The 27,183-nt window shown below is 38.1% G+C and overlaps 1 protein-coding gene across 23 annotated transcripts in view; it reads right to left on the minus strand.

Moving 5' to 3' along the window:
• Positions 1-27,183, minus strand: part of PAM (peptidylglycine alpha-amidating monooxygenase) — a 290,016-nt gene that overhangs the window by 110,409 nt on the left and 152,424 nt on the right. For all 23 annotated transcript variants that reach the window (XM_080677812.1, XM_080677814.1, XM_080677815.1 and 20 more), the window contains one exon: positions 9,420-9,477. In XM_080677812.1, coding sequence (XP_080533938.1) covers positions 9,420-9,477 — 58 coding nt within the window. The remainder of the gene's footprint in view (positions 1-9,419; positions 9,478-27,183) is intronic.

The raw sequence follows: 27,183 nt of genomic DNA on the forward strand, positions 1-27,183 counted from the left end.
CAGCTCCCTGTGTACCCATAAAGCAATTCTACACAAGAAGAAAGATCTTTTGCTGGAACATTTTAATCAGAAAATTTAATAGAGAAATTGTCATTAACTCTCACTAGCATGGACAATAATACACAATTCAGAAAGGATCCTTAACGTGGTTTACAAGGACTTTAAGCTACTGTTGCCAAATTATCCAAGAAATAAGATACCTGAGCAAGTCTATAAATTGAACACAAATTAAAAATGAATTAAAATAACCCTTACTTCCAAATAAAGGAATTTTAGCCCATGAGGGGGAGGGGACAGGAGTGGGCTGGGAGAGGTTAATGGGGGGGAAAAGGAGGACCTATGCAATACTTTCAACAATAATGATTAAAATAATAATAATAAATAAAATAGAACTCCTAATTTAAAAAAGGGAATTTTAGCACAAAAAGAATAAAGCTTCTATGCCTTTTAAAACTGAACTTCTTGGCATATGCCAGAACCAAGGAAATAATCAATAAATACACTGTCAGCCAGGCTATGCAAGATGAAACAGCGGAAGCTCTATTAAGCTCAGTTTTTGTGATGTCACTCCTATAATAGTCCCCTATTACTTTCCTCCAGAACTGAATCCATATCCTCCCTCTTGCCTTTCCAGGTCATGCATGATATTGCACCAGTCTGCCAGCCCACCACGTTTCTAACATGACCACTGCCAACCTGCATTCGGCACTCACATCAGGCAGCCCATCTCACTTAACAGCCAGAATCACTAACATTTACTGAAGGCTTACCCTATGCCAGGCTCATTTACTTCTCACAACCACAGGAGCAGGTCTCTTTTCCCTCCCACAAATGAGCCTGAGGAGAGAGAGGCCCAGTAACTTGTCCTCGGCCATGCAGCTAGCAAGGAATGAGGCTCACACTCATGTCTGGCACGCTCCTTCATTGCTCATACCATTGGCCGCTGGAATATTCTCCTCCCCTCTGCAGACCTTCTCCGATCCAGATCAAATCTTGCCTATTTCTCTCATGAAATTTTCTCTGACTAGAAAAATTTCTGTTGATCTTTAGAGAAGTTGCCCTTTTCCCCCCAAGAAATAGCTGAATCGGCTACTTTAGCATGACTGTCAAAGCAACACAAACCCTCGCCACTGCAGGACATTTACACAGCAATTCCGATTCAAACCCGGCTTTCTGAATTGAACTGACCATTTTACTGGGGGTAGGATGATGGTGGCATTTTGATATTACTGCATTAAAACAACTATGTCCACATGTTATATATATACTAGTAGCCCTGCGCACGAATCTGTGCGCCAGTAGGTGGCTGCCGTCCTCCTGTAGCTCTCTGCCTGCTGCCCCGCCCCTCCTGTAGCTCCCCCCCCCACCCCCGGCCCCTTCATAGTTTGCTGCCCTGCCCTGTCCTGTAGCTCTCCACCTCCCGCTTGCTTGCTGCCCTGCCCCATCCTGTAGCTCTCTGCCGCCCACTTGTAGTTCACTGCCACATCCTCCTGCAGATCCGTGATCAGGTTATTATGCAGTTGGTTGTTATGCCTCAGGGCGTAATGGATAATTAGCATATTCCTCTCTTATTATATAGGATATATGGATATAATTGACATATAACATTATAATTGTTTTATTTTATTTTTTTTATTTATTTATTTTTTTAAATATATTTTATTGATATTTCACAGAGAGGAAGGGAGAGGGATAGAGAGCCAGAAACATCGATGAGAGAGAAACATCGATCAGCTGCCTCCTGCACACCCCCTACTGGGGATGTGCCCGCAACCAAGGTACATGCCCTTGACCGGAATCGAACCCGGGACCTTTCAGTCCGCAGGCCGACGCTCTATCCACTGAGCCAAACCGGTTTCGGCAACATTATAATTGTTTTAGATGTACAACATCATTATTTGATATTTGTGTATTTTGTAAAATCATCACCAGGGTAAGTCTAGTTAACAACCATCAGTTATGTTTTAATAATCCTAGGTGTATCTAATTAAAGACTTTCCTAATCTCAGCTATATAAAATACAATCAAATGGTTCCTACTCCTCTCTCCTCCCTTTTTTATTACTTGAGAAAACCCTGAGGTTTGTTGAGGGTCATGTTGGAAACATGTGCATTTGGATGACCTAAGGATAGAGGACATTTAAGAAATACTCTGAAACAAGGTTCATAGCAGCAGCTTCTCCTTCATGATATGACCAAGCAAATTAGGTTTTGTCCATTCATCAGAAACCCTAGAATAGAGTATCTTACTTGTGCTATCTCAGCTCTCTCCACATAGCTTTCACTATGGAACTAGAACAGCTTCCTAGGGTGTCTGCTGGAAGGTATGCAATGGTCATGTGGGAGACAGAGACTACATTGTTCATTCTGAGGAAAATCCTAGGTGGAAGCAAAAAGGTGACAGAGTGATTGCATGAGGATGGGGACTTACACACACACACACACACACACACATACACACACACACACACTTTTATTTACTGCTGTCAAAGCCATGAAATGTGGGTGAGAAACCAAGATGGCGGCATAGGTAAGCACCTAAACTGCTGACACGCACAACAATTTCAAAACTACAACTAAAAGACAGAACGGACACCATCCAGAACCACAGGAAAGCTGGCTGAGTGAAAATTCTACAACTAGAAGGAAAGAGAAAAGCGCACAGAGAATTGGAGGTACGGCAAAGGGTCTTTGTGCACACAGAGAGGAAGGGCGGCTGAGAGCCTGGCTGACTTTCTCTGGTGGAAGGGGGAAGGAAGCCCCCAACCGCACTGAACCCCAGTTCTGACTGCACTGAACCCCAGTCCCGAGCGAAACCCCGTGGACCCAGGCTCATACAGGGGGAGTCTGGACTGTCAGAGAGAAAGGCACCCGGAGACTCGGAGACCCGGGGGAGCCCCGGCGGGCAGGGTTCTGGAGGCGCGCGTGCCAGTGTGCACAAAGGCTGCGGAGGTTGCCACAGGCTTTCCCTAGCAGAAGGGAGTCCGAAGCTCCTGACAGCACTGAACCCCAATTCTGACTGCACTGAACCCCAGTTCTAGGTGAGCCCCTGGGGACCCGCGCTCTTATGGGGGGGAATCTGGACTCTCAGGCAGAGACTCGGGAGCTGGGGAAGGCAGAGGTCTGCAGGCGCGTGCATGCCAGTGCGCACAAAGGCTGCGGAGGTTGCCACAGGCTTTCCCTAGTGGAAGGGAGTCAGAAACTCCTGAATGCACTGAGTCCCAGTTCTGACTGCACTGAACCCCAGATCCAGGTGAGCCCCTGGGGACCCACGCTCTTGCAGGGGGAATCTGGACTCTCAGGTGGAGACTCGGGAGCCGGGGAAGGCAGAGGTCTGCAGGCGCGCGCATGCGCAAGGGCAAGGCTGACTGGAAGCCAAGACTGTCTGCTCCGCCCTGAGACTCCACCCCATCCAAGCTGAGCACAGAGGCTATTGCAATTTGGCAAGTCTAATCCTATAAGGCTGTCTCCAGCACCGAACTTCTCCCAGCTTAGACACAGCTGATCCTTACAGCCAACTGGCCTGGAGGTCAATTCCTCCCAGTGATACCAACAACAATCAAGACTTAACTACAACAAGGCTGTACACACAGTCCACAAAGGGGTGCACCAAGAGTGTCCACCTCAGGTTAACTGGGGAGGCCGACCCACTGGGCCATATAGGAAGCCTAGCACACAAATCTACCCTACCAACTCAGGGAAGCAGTGAAAATGCGGCGTCAAAGAAACAGATCACAAACGAAAGAAATGGAGGAAAACGACTGGATATAGAATTCAAAACCATGGTTATAAGGCTCTTCAAGAATATCCTAGAAAAGGCCGATAAATATAACAAGACCCTCGAAGATATGAAAAAGGACCAACTAGAAATTAAACATACACTGACTGAAATAAAAAATATTATACAGAGACCCAACAACAGACTAGAGGAACACAAGAATCAAGTCAAAGAATTGAAATATAAAGAAGCAAAAAACCCTCACCAAAAAAGCAAAAAGAAAAAAAAATCCAAAAAGTTGAAGATAGTGTAAGAAGACTCTGGGACAACTTCAAGCATACCAATATCAGAATTATGGGGGTGCCAGAAGAAGAGAGAGAGCAAGATACTGAAAACCTATTTGAAGAAATAATGACCGAAAACTTCCCCCAGCTGGTGAAAGAAATAGACTTACAAGTCCAGGAAGCTCACAGAACCCCAAACAAAAGGAATCCAAAGAGGACCACACCAAGACACATCATAATTAAAATGCCAAGAGCAAAAGACAAAGAGAGAATATTAAAAGCAGCAAGAGAAAAACAGTTAATTACCTACAAGGGAGCACCCATACGATTGTCAGCTGATTTCTCAACAGAAACTATGCAGGCCAGATGGGAGTGGCAAGAAATATTCAAAGTGATGAATAGCAAAAACCTACAACCAAGATTACTCTACCCAGCAAAGCTATCATTCAGAATTGAAGGGCAGATAAAGAGCTTCACAGATAAGAAAAAGCTAAAGGAGTTCATCACCACCAAACCAGTATTATATGAAATGCTGAAAGGTATTCTTAAAGAAGAGGAAGAAGAAAAAAGTAAAGATAAAAATTATGAACAACAAATACATATCTATCAACAAGTGAACCTAAAAATCAAGTGAATTAAAAACCTGAGGAACAAAATAATCAGTTGAATATAATAGAATTACGGGCATAGAAAGGGAGTGGACTGATAATTCTCAGGGGGAAAAAGGAATGAGGGGGGTTCATGAAGAGACTGGACAAAAATCATACACCCATGGATGAGGACAGTGTGGGGGAGGTAAGGGCAGAAGGTGGGGTGGGAACCGGGTGGAGGGGAGCTATGGGGGGAAAAAGGAGAAACAATTGTAATAATCTGAATAAAGATTTATTTTAAAAAATAGCCATAAAATGTGGATATATGAGCATTATAACTATGCCAGACCTTGATCTTATAGTCACACTATGTACTAACCCATGAACATGATCAAAATTAGGTTGTCCCTGCAAGTTTTGAAGTATCTCAGCATCACCTTAACATGTGCTTTATTTAAGAAAGGCCACATTTGGAAATAGTCAAGTATAACTGTGCAATTCTGCAATAGAAATTGTTCTACATTCAAGAGAGAAGCCCAAGAAAACAAAAAGCAATGAATCATTAGATTAATTTCATCTGTTTCTAAATTCCATGGCTTCTATCTCATTTGTATAGTGCATTTTGATAGATAGGGACCTGCCATCATTCACTAAGGAAAAGACACATTTATTTACTGGTCATCCATGTGAAGGAAAGCAAGTGAATGACGATGACAGTCAAATTTCTTGGCTGAATGGGCTGCTGTCAGAGCCAATTCCTTTGAGTGTCTGTAAAACACCTTTTAGACAGCCTCACAGTTCAGTGGTCAAATGCAGATTTTATCAGACCTTCACCCATTCCGATTCTGGAATTTCTTAGTAAAACAATAAACAAAAGCAATGCTCTACGGAGAGCAATGATTTTGTTCAAAGTATACAAATTACACTTATCTTCATTCTAGTATTTCCTCAAACACCCACTTTAATTCACACTTAATAATTCAACACAGGTAAATGAACACATCAAATGTTGTGTATGCTCATATGTAAATATGACAGACATATGTACATATAAATCCCATGACAATTGTGATAGTGTTTTCTCAAAATTAAGAAGTATGTTTATCTAAAATGAATTACCTAATTAGTCACACAAGCATAAAGCCCAATTTATGATTTTTTTTCAAATGCAACTTTGGTTTTTAACACCATCTTTTTTAAAAAAATATATTTTTACTGATTTCAGAGAGGAATGGAGAGGGAGAGTTAGAAACATCAATGATGAGAGAGAATCACTGATTGGCTGCTTCCTGCATGCACCACACTGGGGATCGAGCCCGCAACCAAGGCATGTGCTCTTGACCAGAATCGAACGTGGGACCCTTCCGTCCACAGGCCAACACTCTATCCACTGAGCCAAACTGGCCAGGGCTTTAACACCATCTTAATAAGCAATCTATAAGCAATCTGAATTGTACTCTTCCTTTTATGATTCCTGCCCCCACCTCCACCGAAATCTGAGCAAAAGGAGAAAGTCCTTTTCCTATGCCCTGACATGTGTAGTCATGCCTTGCAGAATTCTGTCAGGCTGGGGTTTCCTTGAATTTGTGTCACACCTCACATCCCCGTTAACTGGCACACAGCAGAATTTATGAACAAGTGACTTTTCTAAAAAACACATATTTTCTTATATTCAAACAAGAATATAATTTAAGGCAAAAAGGTAAATTGGCTACTATTCGATATGTTGCCTTAGAAAATGGCCAAACAAAACACTTGTTCAGTGTTCACTCGTGTATTATGCAAACAATTACTGAGTCCCTACACACCCTGTGGCACATGTCCTGCTGGCATTCAAACATTTTAAAGGCATAGATAATAAAAGCAGAAGGTATAAAGTAATAAAAGTGACTTAAGAAATGAATAAACCAAGTATTATACGTCTTTACAAGTCTTCATTTCTAGTGAATAAGGCACCCTGCAACCTAGAATTTAGGACAACCCACAAAAAAGGCTTCATTCATGAAAAAGCCTGGTTACCACTACCGAACTTTCACTTTGGGAGTCTGGAAAAGTTATGTATGATCACTCTCCCAACATACAATATAAACATACAAGCCCTTTTCCTTTTGCAAATCTTTAAAATTTCAGGTGTATTGGGTTTTATTTCATAAGATGGTTCTTATTCTTTCATGAGGTTTACTTACTTGTGGGCAGAATTGACTGGAGTGTTCCCAGTAGGGAGTGGAGGTAAGGGAATGAAAGAATAATTGTATTTGATGTGAGCAAGACAGAGATGTGCTATTACTGTATTTCAGTTCCATCTATCTACTTGATAACTTCTTTTCTTTCTTTCCTGTACCACTATCCTCGCACCCAAACCTGTTAGGATTTAAATGGCATACAAGTATGGTAGCTAGCAAAAAGCTTGGGCATGTTCCTTAACCTCTCTGACTCTGTTTCCTCTTCAGTAAAATGGCTTAAAAATACAGTGTCTGGCAGGCTATCAGTAAACAATGGCTAGTGGTGGGCTGATTATATGAACACAGATTTCATACAAACTATTGTCCTAACACCCAACTAAATCAAGAAAGCTGATGTTCCTGTCCCTGTTTCTCTAACTCTAAAATGGGACTAACTTCAGGGTCATCCTAAGAATTAATGAGATAACATATACATTTCCTTATATAAATAATTTGTGGTACTTCTCTTTGGTTTTCTATTTTAGGTGCCTACACATAAATTTCTGTGGTTGCTGGATTATGCAAATAATGGTAATCAGAAATCACCTGGAGGTAGTACATTAAAGGACTTACATTGAAAATGAAACAACTATTTTGAAAAAGAGACAAAATCTTTAATATTCATACAATCCTCCCAGCCATAAAGAGAAGAAATACTAAAATTACTTATTAATCGTATAAGATCCTTTAAGGACCTTAGAACTGGGAACAGTTTAATCTTAGAAGAGAGTTGCCTGAGAAAATGCAGGAATGTTTAGTACCCTGGTTCTACTATAGCCCTTTATGTGTCTCCCGTGAATATTTTTCTTGACCGAATATATTCACTTGTACTTTTCAACTTTAAATTATGTAAAAGCAAACACATTTATATTAAGAGAGCAGTAACACATTCCAGGATATATATTTATAGTCCTTATAGTCCCCAGCTCTGAAATCATATACCACCACTAACCTCCAGAAACAAACCAGTAACCAGTATTAATGTGAGACCTGTAGTCCTGTTGTGAAACATGACCTTCATGTTAACACAGATGTGCAGAGTGGCCTTCGTTCAAAGCAAGTGTGAAATAGGAGGAAACAAGACTATCTCTGAACTTGCACAGAGAAAACATAAAATTAGTAAGGAAAAAGCCTTCATGTAAAATTCCTTTTATGAGTAACTAGAGGCCTGATGCATGAAAATCGTGTAAGGGGCTTGGCCCTCACAGCCGTGGCAGCTGCCTTGGCCCTTCATCTGGAAGGTCATCTGGAAGGACATCTGGAAGGTCATTCAGCTGCCCGGTCTAATTAGCATATTACACTTTTATTATTATAGATTATTATTTTCTTCTAGACTGCCAAATATGTAGCTATGAAATTGAGGAGATTTTTAATGCTGACATTTTAATTATTTATACCTAAATCACATTTGGTGTTCCTCAGCATTCTACAATTAGGAATCTAAATTATTTTTCTGTCTCTAGAGTTAAAGTTCAGGATCTGGGAACACTGTCCTAACTTTTTTCTTGGTGATGTTTAATTATCATACAGAGTAACAACAATCAGGCAATGGTCAACTTCCTTCAACTTTCCAAGGTCTGATTTTCATTTTTAGCTATTAACCATAGAGGATATTCTGTTTAGAGAGTTTGTTATAGGTGTATTTTCTATTGTGATTACCACCAAAGTATGTGGGGGGAAACTAAAGGCACAGTGCTCTGGACTTACAGGTCTACAGTGCATATTCCCATGGGGAGCACCTCATGGAAATTCATCCTCAGCTGGCTCCAAGGCTACTGTACACATTGTACAATCCAAATAATAGCTGCTTCAGACAGCCCACTTGAAGATTAGTTTCAAGGGACCAAAGTACAACTCGCAATATCATCACTTTCTCTCCAAAATCAACACTTCAAACCAGAAAAGTGAAGTAGGAGGAAAAAGCAAATCCATGAATAATTTGCCAATCTCACTTCTTCCCTAAACAGTTGAGAGTCTGCCATAAGGCAGGTCTAAATGAGAACAACCTAGATGAAAACAGATGGCGCTTTGTCATTTTCCTATCTGATTTGAAGATCCAGTTAGGGAAGGGCTTGTCATTTACAAGTCCTCTTATTCTGTAATACAGACAACAAGAACAACATTGCTTCCGTCCTCCCACCATCCCTCCTTCTCTTCTTTCAGTCTCTCCTTCCTTCCTTCCTATCCATTTACCTGTCTAACAGGTAAAATATTACATTCTCCAATGTTGATTCTAAGTGCATTCGATTTACAGCATGACCCAGCAAGTAAATAAACAGTCTGTTGAGTGAAGCAGAATTAAGCATCCAGCCACAGACAGAAAGTCAATACAGTACAAATGGGACCACATGGTATTGGCAGCCATTGACATCTGCATGCAACTGCTTAACTACTATTACTCATGCATCTCTCCAGATACAGTTTGTAATCCTATCTCTCAGTTGCTCTCGCTAGTTCGTTTCCACATTAGGCATGATAAATGCATTTTAGAAACTGACAGTAAAAGATTAATACGCTCATAACCATCAAAGAGGACCTTTCACTGATTTCAAAGAGCTTGCCCTCCCTTCAACTGCCAACCACTACCCCATCCAATTATTACTTACTCACGAAGGCTTCCTCATCCATTGGCAAACGCATTGACATGCAGAAGTATGTATCAGACTATTAAAGAAAGAAAGACAAAATTCAAATTAAATTGCTGCTAGTCAGTAAGGAATAATAACTAGTCAAAGCATAGGCTATATGACAGGTGAAGTTGCCTGCCGCACATATGTGCCAGGTTCGTGAAGGGGCTAATTGTAGAACTTAGGTAGTCTAAAAGTTTTCTAAGACTCTTCAAATCCTATTTATAAAACCAATAATCATGAGCAATATTTCTAGTATGTCACAGTTAAAAGGCAACATTTTAGATGCTTATATGAAGAGTGATACAATTTATTAATGCATCTGATTTTAAAATGGTAGAAAATTGGTTTTGAACATATTTGCCATTTGAAAAATTAAGAATTTAATTTCCTGATTCACTTTATAATTGTCCAAATGTTAACTAGAAAAGTACAATGAGTAAAAGTTGGTGTTAAAATATATTATATTTGGTTGTTCTTCCTTATTTTAAACATTTTATGTAGTTTATTAAAGGAATCAACATTAATTCAATTATTCTTTCTTTCCTAGTTATTGGTCTTTTATCTAAATGGCTACTTTTCTGCTATCAAATATATTAACATCAAGAATTTTTAGTGATAAAAATTGCAATTTAAGGAGAATGAGCTTCTTTTGATCTACGCATTCCCCTTCCTTAACGGAAATCCATATTCAGTGAAGTATGTGCTATGGTTGATAATATACCAAATACAAATAGAGACAACTCATTTAATAATGCATACTTCATGGATTATCACTGCACTGTGCTGGATCAAGAGACTACACAACGTGAATAGATATCATTTGGGTTTCTCTAAACCTACTGGTTAGCACCAAAAGATTGCGGAATTGTACCTCTTATTTCTGTGTTGGGATTCAAGGAGGTTCAAATACACATCAAGCAAGTATATTATAATTTGAAAAATTATAGAAATATGACTCAGTCTTCATTTCTACTTTTGTATATGCCATTTTGTTTCTCAATTGAGCAAACTGTTTCATTTCTTAAAAGACTTCATAATTATTTCAATTCACTCTTATTTTGCTAAGAAGGAAATGTACTGGGAAATGTTGAAGTTTCACAGTAAGGAGGTTAAGCCAAATAAATACAGGAGATGTGAACTGTGTATCTAAAACCCATGAAATATACAGGCAAAATAATGTTCAAAGATCTCACAATCATGTACAAGATTGCTCATAAATATTTTCCAACCTCTGAGTTACTAATTTACAAAATATTCCTACTCTGTTCTAACAAAACAAAAAAAAAAGAATAAGCTCAAGATTCTTTTCTATTTGCTCATCCTTGGCCATGAGTAAATCACTACTGCAAGATATTTAGTGACCACTACAGCTGCTATTGTTACCATTACTATTTCTAGCTAACAGTTATTGAAGGCTTATAATGTGCCAGGCATGGTTCTCAATGTTTTATTTGTATTATATCATTTAATAAATAAAGCAATAAGCAGTATCATAAACTCCACTGTAAAGATACTAAGAATGACAACATTAACTGAGAGCTTAGTATGTGCCACTACTGTTCTAAGCACTTTACATGTATTAATTCTTTTATTCCTTAAAACACAATCTTATGATATAGGTAATATTGTTATCCCCATTTTAGAGATGAGGAAACTGAGGTAAACCCATGTTAAATAAGTTCAATTTGTTCTAACCAAAACTTGACAATAGGCAGATAGGCTTCTGAACAACCTTCTTATTAGTGCAGTTACTTAAGAAAGCTGGCAACTAATCTTTTCGCTGTCTCTTTGAGATCTAAAGCTTCTACCACCTGGAACTGTCTTCTCACACTCAAAGAAGTAATTCTGCTCTGATTCTCAGCCACTGAATGCCTTGTTCTAACTTACATCACTGCTTCCTCTCATAAAGATAAGAGAAGTTTGTTATTCCTCTGGTTAAGTGCCAAGTCACATGGACCAATTACCCCAACACCCCTCAGTCCCTATCTCTTAACACTCCCAGCCTCTAAAAGGTCTCCTGTCTTTTGTGTCAGCAAAGTTGAGTTCAGTTCCCATTGCTTCCCTATTGCAATAGTTAACATTGAAGAAGTCTGCCTTTATCATTTTACTGTCCACCTAGTTTGCCTTTGACACTAACAAGTGCAGGAGCTGGGATCTGAACATCAGCAGTCTGATTAATAATGCATTACAGATCATTCAAAGCAATGTGAACAATTATTGACTTAAAGGCAAATATAAAAAGAGTAAATTTAAAGTAGCAAACTATATATTTCTAACAAGAAAGGATCCAAAGGTTGCAATGTAATGCAAACCAAATCGAGGTTGTTTTAAATTTGGACTAATAGATTTTGGTTTTATTTTATCTTTGATTTTATTATAAGCCACCTCAAGTTGTTTTGGGAATAGACAAGTTATATCCATAAATAGAAATATGGAATTCAGCAAGTGGGTCCTTTTGATAAAAGAAAAAAACAACTAAGCACAACAATGGTTACACACATAAAACAAGGGAAACTACTACTTATATGGAAAATTGATCTGATCCACATTATAATTCTTGTTCTTATCATCAGCTAAGCAATTTAAAATGACAGAATACATATGTAACACCTTAATCAATAAAGAAATTTAAAAAAATAAAATAAAATGACAGAATAACATGGGAATGCCTTTCTTCAAACAGTTTGTATTTCTTGGTTTGTAACTTTTGTATTAATGAGAATGTGTTCAGATTTCAATGGTTTCTTTACTGTTATGTTAAAATCAGTTTAAAGAAGAAAAGAAAAAAGAAAAAGAAAAGGCATTGGCTGGCGTGGCTCAGTTGGTTGGAGCATCGTCCTGTACACCAAAAAGGTCTCAGGTTCAATTCCTGGTCAGAGCACATACCCAGGTTGCAGGTTCAATCCCCGGTAGGGGCATGTATGGGAGGCAACCAATCTACGTTTCTCTCTACATTTCTCTCTCACACTGATGTTTCTCTCTCTCTCTCCAATTCTTCCTTTCTCTCTCTCTAACTCTCCCTTTCTCTCTCAAATCAATAAACACATATTCTCAGGTGAGAAAAATAACAAAAAGAAGAGATAAAGGAGATACTCTGCAGAATAACTAATCTGCAAAACTATTTTGTAAGAGCAAAGTCTAAATTAGGCATTGCATCAATGGTCTACCATATACCATTATGCTCTGATTGAGGATTTTACTCATGAGCCATTTTTCAAGATAAAGAATAATTCTGTTAGAAGAAAAAGAAGTAAAACTTAAAGAAAAATAAGTACATTAAAGATACAGTGTGGCCCAGCTGGTGTGGCTCAGTGGTTGAGCATTGACCTATAAACAAGGAGGTTACAGTTCGATTCCCAGTTAGGGCACATGCCTGGGTTGCAGGCTCCATCCCTGGTGGGGTTGTGTTGAAGGCAGCTGATGATTGATTCTCTCTCATCATTGATGTTTCTTTCTCTCTCTCAATCTCCCTTCCTCTCTGAAATAAAAATATATTTAAAAAAATACAGTGTGTATCAAATCAATAATTAGCCTTCAGCTGAAAGCTCTGAGGACCACAGTTCAATAGAACAGGGACTAGCTAAAGGTATTTAATTCTTTTTTTCTGCAACTGTAAAAAGTACCAGTAATTTTGGTCTGGAGTATTCTAGTTCCATAGTTTGGTTTCCAGAATTAGGTTGAGAGCTCAAGATCCAGGAGCTCAAGATCCATGTGAAAAAGATACACCCCAAAGGGTCATTTACGTGGCACAACTGGAGAAGCCTACTCTTAAAGATGCTGCAGGGCCAAGTTCTGTCTGTCTCCCTCAGACTGGCTGAGCATGAGTGAGCACTCTTTTTCTTGTTCACTTTCTTCTCCCAATTGTTCCCTGAATGGTTTAACAGGCACTGCAACTTTTTTTTTTTTACAGAAATGGGAACTAATTCACAGAAATGTTTTTGATCTACCTAAGGCCACCCAGGCAGGTAGTGTCAGAGTTAGGAATAAAAGTCTTTGAGTTTATGCCTTTATGACTATTACAGATAATTATATATCTTATTTTGCCACTTACTAAAATTTTTTTCATTTTTCAATTACAGTTGATATTCAATATTATATTAGTTTCAAGTTTTAAACTAATTATATTGTGATTCTGAAGAGTCTTTCTACCTTCATACCTCTGTTTTTGTAACTATGAGACTAAATCCTATATTTTAAATAAAATTTAAGGTTCTTCATAAGTAAATGAACAACTATTTTTTAACAAGATGTGTAACTTGATGAAGAATGGATAGGACAATGGCCTTTCCCAAACTATTACATGCTCATCAATACAGATTTATTTCTATAGCATGTCATCATGAATAGTGCTTTAAATTTAAATTTCATGCTGTAAGCAGTTGGTTTAAGAATTTAAGACTATAATAATGTGTTATCACATAGTTAACTACCACCAACCCTGGGAATGAGAAACACACACACACACACACACACACACACACACACTAAAGTCTCCTGAGGCAACAATATTAAGAAAAGCAGAATGATGCATTTCTCAAAGTAATAAAATCATCACATCACTAATATGTGCAAGTAACCAGTTGTGTTTTTCTTTTTTTGCAAGATGAACACCAGGAACAATATTTAATAATGCCCTGATCAGGTAAATATGACCCCATAACTTCTGTCATTCAACAAGATAAAAATATTCAAATGATTTAAACATACTCGGTACTTAGCATATGATACCTTGAGGGAGAACCCTGATTGTGTCTCCTACTACAATCTAGAACAGCCGTGGGCAAACTACGGCCCGCGGGCCAGATCCGGCCCTTTCGGCTGTTCTATCCGGCCCGCGGAGCCGAAAGAGCGGAGGGTTCTCTTGCTCTCCCCTCTGCTCCTTCACCAGCAGCAGTGTTAACATGGCAACGTCGGGAAACACGGCTGCAGCTCCTTCTTCTGAGTGGGCGGATTTATATCCGCCCATTCAGTAGAAGGAACAACCTCTCAATCTTCCAGAGGCTCCTTGTAATGCCCGCTGACGTGTCCCCCGACATCACCCTGGGAATGCGTAGACACGTTATCGTGGTGATGTAGGGAGACACGCCCCTGGAGAGCACAGTATCAGAACATTAGCTAAAAAGGAGACCAACAACACTGTTCCCACTGAAGTTGATGTTTTAAAGACCAAAAACCTTTCAACCCAGTCTACATTGCCATCTACATCTACGTCCCGAGCATAATTTGGAAGTTGCACTAAAGAAAATGTTTAATTTACTGTTTACACATTTTGTTCTTTTCTATTTGTTTTAGTTTTAAATTATTTTATTATATTTAAGTTTAATTTGAAAGGCTTTTGTACCTTTCCTTTGTTAGGCAATTTTATTTTGCCTTTGCCATCTTCAATATAAGGTATGTTATTGTGCTATGATTCCTCCATTTTTTGAAGTTTCAAATTATAATAATTAGTGTTTACATTCTTCTTGTTAAAATGTTTGAAATGAATAAAACTATTGAAATAATAAAAAAAAAAAGACCGTACCCTTTTATGTAATGATGTTTACTTTGAATTTATATTAGTTCACACAAACACTCCATCCATGCTTTTGTTCCAGCCCTCCGGTCCAGTTTAAGAACCCACTGTGGCCCTCGAGTCAAAAAGTTTGCCCACCCCTGATCTAGAAGATTTCCATCATAATTATTTCCCATGTTAATGCCACCATGTAGGTATTACTGACACTCATTTAAAGATGGATAAACTTAAGTTCAAGAAGACAAATAAATTGTTTGTGATTTAAAAAAATTTCTGGAAACAGATGAAATAGAATTTGAACCCAGTTCACTAAAGCACTTCTCTTTCCACTATGGGAAGACAGATATTAAAAAAGGGGGAGGGGCGGGCAGAGAATAATCAAAGAAGTTATATGTATGTATGCATAATCCATGGACACAGACAATAGTGTGGTGAAGGCCTGGGGTGGGGCAAGAGCCAGGTGGGGGTGGAGGGCAATGGGGGGAAAATGGGGGACAGCTGTAATACTCTCAACAATAAATATAAAAAATTTTAAAAGGCTATTTTCAAGCCCCTTTAATATTTGAAAAGAAAATGTCAGTTCTTAGGCACAATGTTAGTTGTTTACTTGATTAATGGGAGAAATAAAGGAATCAAAGATGTATAAAATTTAATGAGACATTTTTGTTCAAGTCTTCGAAATTTCCAATAGCACTTGAAAACATTTCATGAAAGCTTGTCAACAAACTGCAAAAAGCCAGACTAGAGCCACAGCTATCTAATTCTGTCACTATTTTGATTCTGCAAAGTAAAGCTATTTGAAAACATATACATAACTCAGATCAATGTTTCTCTCTAACACATTCTGAAGACACAAAAACAGCACCTTACTGCCCATTATAGTAGTTCCTTCGTTCGAACACACTGTCCTAGAAAGGATGCTTCTATAATTCAACCCAAACTACCAGTACAACCTTTCACAATTTTCCATATATCATCATCACGAACCCTCTTTTCCTCTCTCTGGGAAGAACACTGTAGCTGAGCTTGGTGCCCGGGGACTGTCTATAAAATACTGTAGATTCAAACTGCTAGCATAATGCTCAGCGGCACAAAAAGGGAGGCATAGCCTGTGAATGTACATAGCCAGTCTCCCGGTGCTGTCTGCTGTGGCACATTAGCCAAATCTGAATCGAGAGGGACATGATATTGCTGATGCCTCTTTACTGCTGCTGTTGGGAATGATCCTAAAAAAGCACATTTTTTTTCTTTTCTGACAAAAGAAGATAGTGTGCTAGAAATGAAAACAAATGTGCCTAGTAGTAAAGAACTCCTACTATATTCTATTATTACCAATTTTAAGCTGAGTTCTCAATGCAGACAGTACCAGTAAGACCTTGTTTACGTTATTTAAGAAAAGAGTTCTCTTTATTTTGATTTAGTCATTTGGGAGACGACAGAGATACAGTGGTTTCTATGGAATAAGTAGTTAATAACACCAACTGCCTGTTTAAATCAATACGGGACAAACAAAACCATCTGTATACTATTACATGGGAAAACTGTTCACATGAAACCAGTAATTTCTGTTTGGGGAAACCAGAGGTACCATTCAGATGCTAGTGCTGAGCTCTATGATCTGATCCTGACTGGATAATATCCTCACTGCCCTTTTATTGTTCAGGCTTAAAGAATCCCTGCAGACCACCTTCCTTACAGAGACTGCTCAATGTGGTGACACAAATAGGTGTACAGATTGACAACATGATCCTTTTGCTTATTTTGTGGCTATTTGCAAATTGGTTGTAACCCATAGAAATATCACATTGTGTATAGTATGGTCTCTGGTAACTTTTCTCTTGTTAGCTAACCAGAGCAGTGGAACCATCTCATGGTGGCAACTGTTATTTGGTGCCTGTTCGAAATAGGTAGTTACCTCTCTACTAACCCAGGTCATGCACATTTTAAATCCAATCCAAAAAAACGTTGAAGGATCCATGAAGCCCTACACACATGTTCATATACTCACTCTGGGTTAAATTACTTAAGTTTTCTAAAGAACAGGTGGAAATCTCTGGGATGGACTGTGGTTCTTGCCAGACCAGCAAGACAAAAGTAGAGAAAGTGTTCAGTCCTCTTTGACAAGAAGGTAAGTTATATTGAAAGGAAGAAAACAATTGGAAAATTATTATTTTTTAAAGTTTTCTTTGAATTGATCCAGATAGAAGATACAATCAAATTGCTATTTCCCAAGGTAATTTTAGAACATGCCTCTCAAGCTTATACTGACTCAGTGGTCTTTGTACTTTCAACTTTATCCTAGTGTGAAAGAATTAGAGCAAAGGAAAACTATACCAAAGTATAGATGATTTTCTGCATCAAAGAACTCAGGTTTAAAAAATTTATCTCTCTGAAACCAGAACTGAAGATACTTAATTACAGATTTTCTTTTGTTAAGTCTTTCTCTTACCATATAAATTAAAAAATATGTTGTCCATTTTTTATATTTATTAGGCTCTGGAAGAAATAGTTAGAGTGAAGATTTGATGTTAAACCTTCCTAAGTGACTATAAAAGAGCATTCTCCAAAGTGCTCTATTCTTGTCCTTACCATTAAACTAAGCTCCATTCCCAACAACTTTTTGGATGTTTATCCTAACCTATAATGCAACCTTGTTATAACTACATCCTTGTTATATAAATGCTGGCACCCTAAGCATTTAGAATATCTGGCACATACTGGGAGCTCTATAAATATCTGTTGAATTTTGCATGAATCACCTTCTTCCTTTGGTGGCAATAAGCTCAGTTTAAGAAAGGTTGAACTGAAACCTGTGTTAAAGATGCTGCCTAATTAGGGTTTTACACAGCGTCCCTTTTTCATAAGAATTTTATCCTTCAGTTGATTCATCCCAGAATCCCATTTGCATTTTTAAACTATAATCGCATTGTGGCTGATGATGACAAGATGCTCCATGCCAAGTAGCTGAAATGGGAGCCGCTTTCCTGGCAAGGGCTCTTCTTTGGGAATCACCAATGCATACTAGCAAATGATGAAGAAAAAATATTTTGGTTAGGGAACACCTCTGTCTTAGAGCTCTCACACAGTTTCATTTCAGAGGAAACCAGAAGGAGCATACTGATAATCCTATATAATAAAAGCCTAATATGCTAAGTGTCTGGTGGGCCATTCAACCAATCAAAGCATAATATGCTAATGATATGCTAAGGCCACTCAACTGCTTGCTATGATGTGCACTGACCACCAGGGGGCAGACGCTCTGACCAGTAGGTTAGCTTGCTGCTGGGGTCTGGCTGATCGGGACTGAGCAACACAGACTGGACATGCCCTGGAGCCCTCCCGCAGTCTCTCCCTGGCTGGCCCACCTCCTGTGACCTCTCGGGGGATGTCAGAGAGCTGGTTTCAGCCTAATCCTGCAGGCCAGGCCGAGGGACCCCACTGGTGCATGAGTTTGTGCACCGGGCCTCTAGTGGTCTATAATTGATGACCAAGGCACAGCAGGGGGCAACAGTGGTGGGATCCTCCTTGGCTCCCTGGTTACAGAGGGATTTACGTGACAGGAAGTGTACTGTTCTGAACACGGAGTTGCTGATAATCTATGCTACTCACCTTCCTTAAGCTTAAGCCAGTGGTTGATGCTTTTCACCAAGTTTCCCTAAATGTGGAAACTGTCAATTTTCTGAACCTTGTGTCAACAGTCACTTGCCACACCTATGTTCCTCTCCTTTAGCACAGCTGACTGGAAAGGAACTATATTTATCAATCTGTTCAGCAGGCCTGGCCATCTTGAGGGAAATAAGAGAGGGAAAGCTAATTCAATTCTATGTAAAATGAAGACAATTGCAACTTCTGCAAAATGATACTTTTTCTTTAAAAGAAGAGGTACAACAGGCATGGAGTACTTCTGTTTAATGATGAAGTCACACATTTGGTTAACTATGATGAAGGGCAGGATCATTCTGCTTCTCTTCACCTCCTGCACAGTGATTCCATTACCACTAATTTCCTTCAGACTTGCAATTCATAAAGAAAACATTATAGCAGGTTTGCATCCTTTGCCTTGAACTTCTAAGAGGAACTATAAAATCAAATACAAAAATATTCTTTGGACCCCTCTTTGCTTTTCCTCTGCAGGTCACAAACATGTCTGTTTCACAGTAGGCGTTACAACAAAGCTCCTTGTTTGCTAGTCTGTCTCCTGCTATTGGCCTGTGTTTTAAGGGCTGAAGCCTTGATTTATTCTTGTTTGTATTCCCAAAGATCACCTGGCATAAGAACTGGGTATGCAGTGCATGTTGGTTGAATTGGTCTGTTGAATTCTCTCATGCTACATGACTAATAACCTTTCATAAGGGCCTATTCTTCCTAAAATAGCTCCAGAGCATTGAGTCACTTTTTCTTTTAAGGACTTTATTTATGCTTTTTAAAAGGCTATCAAACCAAGTTTATCCCACTGTAATTTTCCAACTTCCATCGAAAGACAAATATTCATAATTCAAGGAAAGGAACGACTCTACAAAGGTTGTCTTCTCTTTGTATTTTAACTCCCAGGGGTAGATACTTGTCATGTAGTTAATGGGGTTTTTGTAATAATGAACCAAATAGCTGTAGAATTGCAAATGCCCACTTCCCAGACATGTTTTTACTTGTCATCAGTTCATTTTACATTGTAAACATAAATATTGCACTTCCATGCATATTGTCCTCCTTTAAGCCAAATTGGAAAATTCCTAATACTAAATGAAAAAGTAAATTTAATGCTTTAAAATTTGCTTTATTTTCTTACTTTTCTGAAACTTATATACACATACAACCTAAGTACAACAAAACTAAATAATCTTAAATTATCATTATATAATTATCTTTCTATAGTCGGTGACCCCTAGTAGGCATTATAATAAAACTTGACCTTTTATATCCAGCAGTACCTCTGCAGATGCCAAAGGAGAATATCCAGCATGTAGAGTACTTCCCTGCTTTCATACTCTTGCTTTGGCATTTTAAAATCTATAATAATAAAAGCATAATATGCTAATTAGACTGGACGTCCTTCTGTCCTTCCTGACAAGCTGGAGTTTCGAGGGAAGCCCCAGTTCCGGGTGCCAGAAGGAAGCCGGGGTCGGCAGCCAGGGGAAGGAAGGCCTACTCTTGCACGATTTTCATGCATCGGGCCTCTAGTATTTAAATAATGATAAAATGGAAGCCTCCAAAAGAGAAAGCGACCCTAGGCTTCTCTTAGCATCTGAGAGGCCCTGAGCAGAGAAGCTGAGTCTCTATGCAGGAGGGGAAGAATCAGATAAACAAAGGTAATAGGAAGATCCCCAGAGTTGAAAACTCCATTTGAACAAAACCCAGAGATGGAAGCAAGCATGGTGAGGCAGAGGCAGAGTGGTGACTGGACTAACAGGCACAGAGGTGACACTTCAGGGAGTTCTGAGAAAGGAAACTGGGTAGGCTGAATAAAGCCATGGAAAGAAAGTGATTGGGAGATGAAAATTTAGATATGGCTAGTGACTGAAGGGGCGGGGCATGAAATGATGAGGGCAGTCCTTTAGGAAGAACAGTGAGAATGAGCAATGAGGATGCAATGGGAGGAAGTCAATGGAGTCTGGAAACAAACCCGGAGGTGTCGCTACCCATTTGGGTTAAGTCTGTAACAGGAGAGGAGCAGTGGAAATCCCGCCAGCCAGCCAGGCACTGGTCCCATATATCTAACTATCCCACAAATATACACCGAGTCCACTATTGCCAGGTCCTGGACTAGACAGGGGCATACAATGGTGAGCAGAAAGAGATGTTTCCTGCCCTCACATGGTCTGCCGTCTGACGAGGAAACAGAGGCATGATTTGAGTAGTGACATGAACAAATGTAAGGTTGCCATTATAAAGGGTACCCTGAAAAGAGGCATGAGGTTCTATGAGACCTATGACAGCTCTCTGAAAGGTGGGGGTGGGATGGAGAAGGAGGGGGAGTGGGAGGTGGTCCAGAAAAGCTCCTCTGAGAAAACGATGTTCAGGCTGAGGTCTGGAAGCTGGGAAGACATTACCCAGTTCAGACAGAGAGGGTGAGCAAGAACACAGCAGGGGCAAAGACTCGACAGGCAGTGTAGGAAGCACAGGGAATGAAGGAAACCACTGTCATCGTGACAGAGAGGAAAAGGAACAAATGTGAAAGACATTTCAAAGGATGAAGTAAAAAGATTATAGACACCTAGAATTTAAACCATTAAGGAGGTAAACAGTCTAATGTGGTTCCAACCATTTTAACCAAGGAGATAAAATGTTTAAGTGCCTAATCAACCTGTATTTGCTAATGTGCTTTGTGCCTTGACCAAAGAACCCAACCAATAAATATTTAATCTACACAAATATTTATTAGGCCCTGTGCAAGGCACTGGGAATATAGCCTTAACTAGACAATCTATATTACATCACATGGATCATCAGCAAACTTGCTTTCCTATGTATACTCAAGAGCAGAGGAGCTAGGCATAGATTCATGAATGATCAATTAATCAATGAATATTCACTGAGTACCTTCTATGTAAAGACATTATACAAAACACTCTGTAAATAGTATCTTGTCTGCAGCACAGGCAGGAGCAGGCTTCTTTTAAATATAGATGTTTGTTTGCTCAGTATGAGCCTGAACTGACAAAAATATGCACAAGGAAGAATACGATGCAGTCATTGGTTTCAGAGACCCTTCAGTGTGAAAGATTTAAAACATGACAATGAATCACTGAAAGCACAACACAACAGGTCTGTAAGAGTGATGCAAATTATCATGGCCTTCAGATCAGATCAGTTTCAGGCAATCTGGTAGGTTCACAGGGAAAGGGAACCATATTCTGTAAGTTAATGAATGGGGTCTGATTTCAATAAGTGAAGATGCAGGGCAAACACATTTTAACAGTCAGAATAATGTCAGATGATTCAACAGCATCTAGGAATAACAGGTGCAGAGTGGTAGAAAATGGGGGGATTCAGGTAGGAGATGCAGAGAATAGAACCTAAAGCAGCACTGATAGGGATCATAGGGTAAAGAATTTAAAAACCATTTTGTATTATGCAGGGGTTAGGACAACAGAAAAAGAATATAGAGACTATTTGTTTTAAACTTCTTTGACCGCATTACAGTCACCTTCTTAATGCCTGCATTTACCAGGCTGCCAATCTACTTTCTTTCTTACATTTACTGTGTCTGCCTTCAAAGTTAGAGGCAAGTAGTTTAAACAATAACATTTCTGTGAATACTGCCTTAGTATTTATGGAAAATACATTAAGGACAAAAAACTAAATACTTTAACATGTCCAAAATGGAGAAACTAAATATTATAACTAATATATAACATCAATTGCAGAAATAGTGAGGTAAACAGAGAAGTTACATTTTTATAAAAGCAAAATGATCACTCATTTGGAAGCAAATGGTTTAACCATAGTTCAGTACAGCATACCATACAAAATAATTTTTATTTCTATAAATGGTGAAGGCTAAAATATTTTAGTAGTATTTTCCTGCTTGTATTTAATTTGATGTCAATTTTTGTTACGAGTTTGTTGTTTTGTTTTGGATCCTATTTCCAAATTAAAACATTTAAAAATAATTAAGCTTTTTTTAGTTATATATAAAATTATTTTTAAAAGGGATGAAAGCATTAACAGTGTGCACATCTGAGATCTATGAAAGGAAATATTCCAATCTCTCAGAAACATCATTTGCCCTTTGTAAATTGATGTTGCCATGGCAAATGTTTTCATTTAGTACTGCATTAGCTGAGGGTGGGAGGATGACACATGCACTCATTATTTTTAGATGCCTTCCTCTTTAAAAATGCTCTCAGGTTTGTTGGGTGGGGTGACTTTTGCACACTAAGACACAGCTATTCCTTTAATGTACATGTCAGATTTGTCCCTTTAGACTTGATTAAGTAGAATATATTATCTGTGAAAAGTAACCTGTGCCTTGAAAAGGTGTGTTCTGCATTTTCGCTTAAAGAATGCAGCATGAATGCAGCATGGTTCCTAACGCTCCCGTTGAATAGGGTTAGTGAAATATTAATTCAGTTTTACAAGATTATATGTTTCTAGGAGCTTATCCATTTCACTCAGTTTGTCCAACTTGTTAGCATATAGTTGTTCATAATACTTTCTTACAATCCTTTGTATTTCCAAGTCGTCAGTTGTTACTTCTCTTTCATTTCTGATTTTATTTTGGTGGTCTCTTGTTTTCTTGCAGAGCCTGGTTAAAGGTTTGCCAGTCTTGTTCATCTTTTCAAAAAAAGCAGCTCTTTGGTTTAACTGATATTTTGTATTGTTTTCTTTTAGACTCTATATCACTTATTTTCTATTCTGATCTTCGTTATTTCCTTTCTTCTACTCATTTTGAGCTTTTTTGTTGTTTTTTCTCTAGTTACTTTCGGTATAAAGTCAGATTGTTTTTTTGAGATTTTTCCTGTTTCTTAAGGTAGGCCGGCAATGCTATGAATTTCCCTCTCAGGACTACTTTCACTGTGTCCCACAGATTTTTTTTCTCCTCATTTTCATTTGTTTCAAGGCATCTTTTTATTTCTTCCTTGATCACATAGTTAACCCATTCATTTTTGATAACATGTTATTTAGCCTCCATGTTTTTCAGTTTATTTCCTTGTGATTGATTTCTAGTTTTATACCATTATAGTCAGAGAAGATGCTTGATATGATTTCAATCTTCTTAAATATCTGAGACTTGTTTTATGTTCTAATAGGCAGTCTATCCTAGAAAATGTTCCATGTGCACTTGAAAAGAGTATATATTCTGCTGCTTTGTGGTAAATGCTCTGAAAATATCAATTAAATTAAATCCATTTAATCTTGTGTGTCATTTCTATAAACATACAATCTTAAAAAACTGAAACAGGCAGAGTCAGAGAATCTGAATAGACAGATTACAACTAATGAAATTGAAGCAGTAATCAAAACACTCCCAACAAACAAAAGTCCTGTACTGAATGGCTTCATAGGCAAATTTTACCAAACATTCAAAGAAGAACTAAAGCCTATCTGTCTCAAACGATTCTAAAAAATTTAAGAGGTACTACCAAGCTCATTTATAAAGCCAACATTATCATAATTATGAAACCAGATAAAGACACCATGAAAAAAGGAAATTATAAGCCAATATCCCTGACTAATATAGATGCTAAAGTTCTCCGCAAAATATTAGCAGACAGATTCAGCAATACATTAAAGAGATCATACACCATGATCAAGTGGGATTTATTTTGGGGATGCAAGATTGATACAATATCTACAAATCAATAAATGTAATACACTACATAAACAAAATCAAGAAAAAAACCACATGACCTTATCGATAGATGCAGAAAAAGCATTTGATAAAATCCATCTATTTATGATGAAAACTATCAGCAAAGTGGGAATAGCTCAACAAAATAAAGGCCATAAATGACAATGGGCAAATACTACAAGCTTTTTCCTTATGACTGGGAAAAAGACAGGGGTGTCTGTTTTCACCACTCTTACTCAACATACTACTGGAAATCCTAGCCATAGCAATCAGACAAAAAGAAGAAATAAAAGGCATCTAAATTGGAAAGAAATAAGCAAAATTGCCATTATTTGCAGATGACATGACATTATATAGAGAACCAACCCTAAAGATTCTACCAAAAAATTACTAGAACTGATCAATGAATTCAATAAAGCAGCAGGATATAAAATGAAATATTCAGACATCAGTTGCATTTATATGCACCAATAATGAACTATCAGAAAAGGGAAACTAACAATTCCATTTACAATTGCATAAAAAAAAACACACCTAGGAAAATAAATTTAACCAAGAATGTAAAAGACCTGTACTCGGAAAATTAAAGACACTGACTAAACAAACTGAAGAAGATACAAATAAGTGGATGCATATTCTGTGTTCATGGAGAGGAAGAATTAACATCATTAAAATGCCCATACTACCCAAAGCAATCTATAGATTCAATGCAATTGCTATCAAGATACCAATGGGGCCCGGCCAGTGGTTAAGCGTCAAACTATGAACCAGGAGATGAAGGTTCGATTTCCAATCAGGTACATGCCCAGGTTGTAGGCCCCATTCCCAGTAGAGGGCATGCAGGAGGCAGCTGATCAATGATTCCCCCTCATCAACGATGTTTCTATCTCTCTCTCCTTCTTCCTTCCTCTCTCTAAAATCAATAAAAATATGTATTAAAAAAAGAAAAAAATACCAAATGGGGCCCACCTGTTATTGCTCAATGGTTGAGCATCAACCTATGAACCAGGAGGGTCAAGGTTCGATTCCCAGTCAGGGCACATGCCCGGAGTTGTGGGCTCAATTCCCTGTGGGGGGCATGCAGGAGGCAGCCAGTCAATTATTTTCTCTCTTCATTGATGTTTCTCTCTCTCCCTTTTCTTTCCTCTCTGAAAAAGAAAAAAATCTTACATATATATGTGTATATATATATATGTATATATATATACACATATATACATACATATACATACACACACACGCACATATGTATATATAATATACTAATAAGGTATTTCACAGAATGAAAATAATCCAAAAATTTATATGGAACAACAAAAGATCCCAAATAGCAACAGAAATCTTGAGAAAGGAGAACAAAGTTGGAGGAATCATGCTACCTTATATCAAACTATACTACAAGGCAACTGTAATCAAAACAGCATGGTACTGGCATAAAAACAGATATAAAGATCAGCAGAATAGAAGAGAGAGCCCAAAAATATACCCACACTTTTATAATCAATTAACACTTGACACAGGAGGCAAAAACATATAATGGGGTAAAGATAGTTTATTAAATAAATGATGTTGAAAAAATTGGACAGATACATGTAAAAAATAAAACTAGATCACCTTCTTATACCACACAAAAGAATAAACTCAAAATGGATTAAAGACTTAAATGTTAGACTCGAAACCATAAAAATCCTACAAGAAACCATAGGCGGTAAAATCGCAGACATTTTTTGTAGCAATATTTTTTCTGATACATCTCCTGAGGCAAGGGGAAGAAAAGAAAAAACAAACAAATGGGACTACATCAAAGCAAAACGTTTTTGCACAGCAAAGGAAACCATCAAAAAATGAAAAGACAACCCAATGAAAGGAAGAACATATCTGTCAAAGATATATCTGGTAAGGGGTTAATATCCAAAATTTGTAAAGAACTTATAAAACTCAATACCAACAAAACAAAGAATCTAATTTTAAAAATAGGCAAAAGACCTGAATAACATTTCTCCAGAGGACATACAGATGGCCAACAGACGAATGAAAAGATGCTCAACATCAATAATCATCAGAGAAATGCAAATTAAAACCATAATGAGATATCACCTCACACCTGTCAGAATGGCTATCATCAATAAACCAATAAAAATAAATAAATAAATCAACAAACAAGTGTTAGTGAGGATGTGGAGAAAAGGCAACCTCGTGCACTGTTGGTGGGAATGCAGATTGGTGCAGCCATTGTGGAAAGCAGTATGGAGTTATTTCAAAAAACTAAAAATGGAACGGCCTTATGCCCCAGTGATTCCACTTCAGGAAATATATTCAAAGAAACCCAAAACACTAATTCAAAAGAATATATGCACCCCTCTGTTCATAGCAGTGTTATTTATAATAGCCAATATTTGGAAGTAGCTTAAGTGCCCATCAGTAGATAAGTGGAAAAAAAGATTTGGTACATTTACACAATGAAATACTACTCGGCCATAAAAAAGAAATTTTACCTTTTGTGACAGTATGGATGGACCTGAAGAGTATTATGCTAAGTGAAATAAATCAGTCAGAGAAAGACAAGTATCACTTATACATGGAATGTAATGAACAACATAAACTAACAACATAGAAACATACTCTTGATAGAGAACAGATGGACAGCTGTCAGAGTGAAGGAGGGTTGGAGGCTGAGTGAAAAAGGTGAAGGGATTAAACAACAAAACAAAACAACAACTATAAATATAGACAACAGCATGGTGATTACCAGAGGGAAAGGGGTAGGTGGCAGGGGTATAAGAGAGTGTAGGGGGGATAAATGGTGATGGTAGGAGATTTTTATTTAGGGTTGTGAACACAATACAATATACAGATGATGTATTATAGAATTATACACCTGAAACTTACATAATATTATTAAATAATGTCACCCCAATAAATTCAATAAAAGAAAA

Source organism: Plecotus auritus (genome assembly GCF_963455305.1).
Source record: "Plecotus auritus genome assembly, chromosome: 7".
In the NCBI taxonomy this organism is placed as follows: Eukaryota; Metazoa; Chordata; class Mammalia; order Chiroptera; family Vespertilionidae; genus Plecotus; species Plecotus auritus.